The sequence below is a fragment of the Micromesistius poutassou genome (genome assembly GCF_964030765.1).
Source record: "Micromesistius poutassou genome assembly, chromosome: 15".
NCBI classification, from domain to species: Eukaryota; Metazoa; Chordata; class Actinopteri; order Gadiformes; family Gadidae; genus Micromesistius; species Micromesistius poutassou.
The window spans coordinates 9,037,780-9,041,804 of NC_140285.1; the positions used below are offsets into that span (position 1 = coordinate 9,037,780).

The 4,025-nt window shown below is 47.6% G+C and overlaps 1 protein-coding gene across 1 annotated transcript; it reads right to left on the reverse strand.

The window, feature by feature from the left end:
* Positions 1-2,303: 2,303 nt before the first annotated feature.
* kcna2b (potassium voltage-gated channel, shaker-related subfamily, member 2b) lies at positions 2,304-3,800 on the reverse strand (the record flags this gene model as incomplete). The annotated part of the gene is made up of 1 exon (XM_084480284.1): positions 2,304-3,800. One exon carries the CDS (start codon positions 3,798-3,800, stop codon positions 2,304-2,306), a length of 1,497 nt encoding a protein of 498 aa, XP_084336410.1.
* Positions 3,801-4,025: the final 225 nt, after the last annotated feature.

Below are 4,025 nucleotides of genomic sequence, written 5' to 3' on the forward strand. Positions count from 1 at the left end.
GCGTGCAGCTCAGATAGAGATCCACTCACGACACACCCTCAGCGCATTAGGATCCACTCTGCTGAACACTATCCCCGTGGCTTGTATACCCCGCTCTCCTGTTCATGGGGGACCGACATCTGTTGTTATGATTCTGATAGCGTAGTCGGCTTGCTAGCTGAGGCTAATTTGGACATGGGGAGGAATTGATACACATCCTTGCATCTCTGGGGTTTCCCAGGCTGTTTTCCCTCTTCTCGATAACCTTCTGGTCTTTCACCTTATTTTGACTTTTACAGCGGCGCCGGTTAAATGTCACTCATCACTTTTTTTAAACAATAAATGGGTGTATTTGTCAATCGTCATACAATGTCCAACCAGTCAAGATTTGTCTTTTATATATTGCACTAAGCCGTCGCATTTGTCGTATTGAAAAAATAGAGATATATGTATTTTTGATCTAATAGATGTGTTATTTTTACATCATTCACACTTTGCATGCTACAAAGACTTATTCATAGGGCATGCAGGCTATTTGGATAAAAAGCTTATGAAATAGGCAGGTCCTGGCAAAGGTTCCCTAGCATTTCATTGTTGTCAAATTGTACCGTAGGAATGAAACAATTTAGTATAATGGATTGGAAATAGTAAACTTTGGAAAAATGTATCCTCTTTTACAATCAAGGATTTGTCATGTGGCAGGTTTCTTTGGTGAACTTAATAACAAATAAATCAATAAATAAATGCAGTCTGGTGTAGTCACGATAAAAGTCTAGTTTAGTCTCGATTTAGTGAACACATCTTTGCTTGTTTGCTTGTTGCAACTTGAAACGATTTTTCTCTAATAGGATCAACCCCCCTCAGAGAGCAATACTGACACGGTTTGGGATGACACAAGAAATATTTTTGTTGAAGTTAAGCGAAACTAAAAGTAATAGAGCTGCACCTTGCCAATCCCACTCTGCTGATATATATAGAGTGATATCTATATATCTCTCTACATATATCTATGGATAATGCAAAGCTGTCATCGCTGGTCTAGCTAAGCTGTCAAACTTGAAACGTTTTGTGAATTGATTCTCATTAGCTTCGGAAACTTCTATATAATTGTTCAAGGTCTTTGCTAATGGATTGCCTTTTAGAAAATAGCTCTGTAATGCATTGTTGATCTACATATTAAATTATCTGTAGTAGCCTCCATTCTATACTCCAAAGATTCACAGCGATTATAGTTCAACCATGTGATGCTAACTGCTCAAAATAAAAAGGAACACAAATGACTTATCAAAAACATACTCTTGTATTTATGACTACAAAAATGGAATGCTGTGAAGTAGGAAAACGGGGAGTTGTTGCTGGGCAGTCGTCAATAACAGTGTTCTGAGAAAAGGGGGTGGGAAGAGACAAGTGTAAGAGAGGGGTAGACCGAGTAGGCACTCACAACACTACAGATGTGGTGGGCAGTGTCTCTCCCAACCCTCTGCCTGCCTTAACCAATAGGCACTCAATCTCAAAGGGAAATATCCATACCATTCCTGAAGGACTGTAAAAAAAGTAGCACATAAAATGTACCCATATCAATAAATAAATGGGACATTCTCTCTGCGTGAAAGGAGATGTTTTTTTTCTGCCCCCTAATCCACCTGCAGGCGCTGGGTGGTGTGGCGAGGCAGAGGCTTATCTGGCTTGGGTGCTTCAACATCCTCTTGAAGTTAGAGTTGGCAGTTAAAAGGTATTGTGTTACTGTGGTTTGGGATTGTAACGTGGTCATCCATGAACCACGCCTATGAGAAGGCAGGGATCTGAAGTGGCCGATATATTGGGAAGAAGCGTACCGATCAACACCTTTGAGATTTAGTTAGGAGTCAGGATCCTGGAAATAAGAGCAAGAGATGGTGCTCCTTTTTAACGTTGTACTACTTTTTTGTAAGGCAGAAAACATATGTTTGTGCAAGTTCTAGAAACGGCAGTTTGAGCAGGATAATGCCAACCGCTAGACACTTAATGCTTTTATACTATTGATTATTACTGGTTAGGCTACTTTTAGGCTACCACTGTAAGAAGAGTTGATTACTGAATAGTCACAAAGATAAGACTTAATCCATGCAGACACTGAAAGTTTGAAAAAGTGGGATGGGATGGCAGCCGGTTATCCTGTGATAGATGTTACAGGTCGTATTGGGACCCTTGCCTTCCTAGTCCCCTGTACCGATTTGTTCTGGACACCATGTCTGGGGCCACACATGTAGATCAGCAGGAAGAAGAGCCTTCTCCCTCGCCATCAGACATACCTCATCAGCGAACCAAAGGCCGTTCAGCTCAGGTTATACATCCGTACGCATTTTGGTGATGTTAACATAGTTAGTGTTGGCTAGGGTGCAGTTGCCTGTCTTCATGGTCTCGGGGCGGAACTCCTCAGTGGTGTGATTCACCGCCTCCTGGATCTCCATGTAGTCCGATTTACTCATGGTGGAGCCACTGCCGCTCCGACCATTCTTCTTCAGGTCCTCCGTCGACTCCACTTTAGGCACACTGGGGGCGTTCAGGTACTGCGCCTGCTCCTCGCCCTCCGTCTCGCGGTGGTAGAAGTAGTTGAAGTTGGACACGATGACGGGCACGGGCAGGGCGATGGTCAGCACGCCGGCGATGGCGCACAGGGACCCCACGATCTTCCCTCCAATGGTGGTGGGGACCATGTCTCCGTAGCCTACAGTGGTCATGGAAACCACGGCCCACCAGAAGGCCTCTGGGATGCTGCTGAACTGGGAGTCCGGCTCATCCGCCTCTGCGAAGTAGACAGCGCTGGAGAAGAGGATGACTCCGATGAAGAGGAAGAAGATGAGTAAGCCCAGCTCCCGCATGCTGGCCTTCAGAGTCTGTCCCAGAATCTGCAGTCCCTTGGAGTGACGGGAGAGTTTGAAGATACGGAACACCCGGACCAGACGGATGACGCGAAGGATGGCCAGAGACATGGCCTGCTGACCTGCCTGGCCGTCCTCTGGTCGCTCTGCCAGCTCTGTTCCCAGGGTGATGAAGTAGGGGATGATGGCAACGATGTCAATAATGTTCATAATGTTGCCAAAAAACCCGGCTTTGCTCGGACACGCAAAAAACCTCACCAGGAACTCAAAGGAGAACCAGATGATGCAGAGGGTTTCCAGGATGAAGAAGGGGTCGGTGAAGTATGTCGAGGTGTAGACGTAGGTCTGGTTGAAGTGAGGCGGATAGACTTTGTGCAACTCCTCGTCGTCGTTGCGAAAGACGGGCAGGGTCTCTAGACAGAAGCTCACGATGGAGATGAGGATCACCATGACGGAAATGATGGCGATGATGCGAGCGGGACCCGAGCTCTCTGGGTATTCAAAGAGCAGCCACACTTGTCTTTGGAACTCGTTTTCCGGAAGGGGCCGCTCTTCTTCTTTGATAAAGCCCTCATCCTCCCTGAAAATCTCGATCGCCTCCTCGCCCAGCTCATAAAACCGAATCTCCTCGGAGAAGATGTCGAGAGTCACGTTGACGGGTCGACGCAGCCGGCCTCCCGATTGGTAGTAATAGAGGATGGCGTCGAAACTCGGTCGGTTGCGGTCGAAAAAGTACTCGTTCCTCAGGGGGTCGAAGTACCTCATCCTCTTCTTGGGGTCCCCCAGCAGGGTCTCGGGGAACTGGGAGATGGTCTTCAGCTGGGTCTCGAAGCGCAGGCCCGAGACGTTGATGACCACCCGCTCGCAGCACTCGTGGTCGGGGTCCGGGTCGTAGTGTTCGAGGGGCAGACCCGGGTGCGCCGCTGCCTCGTCGACGGGGTCTCCGTTGGCAACCGTCATGGTGGAGGCGAACGGAACCTGCAGTGTTCAGACAGGGTGGGGCCCCAGTGGGGCCTCTGAAGGCTTACGGTGCGACGGGTCCTTCACCGCGGCCTGCTCACAAACGCGTGTGATGAGCTGGAGACGAGACAGAAACACAACAGATGCTGACTGTTAGTAGTAGTGGTCATATTGTATCAATGTATTACAGTACCAGGACACATTCAAATAAAAAACACAGAGAAA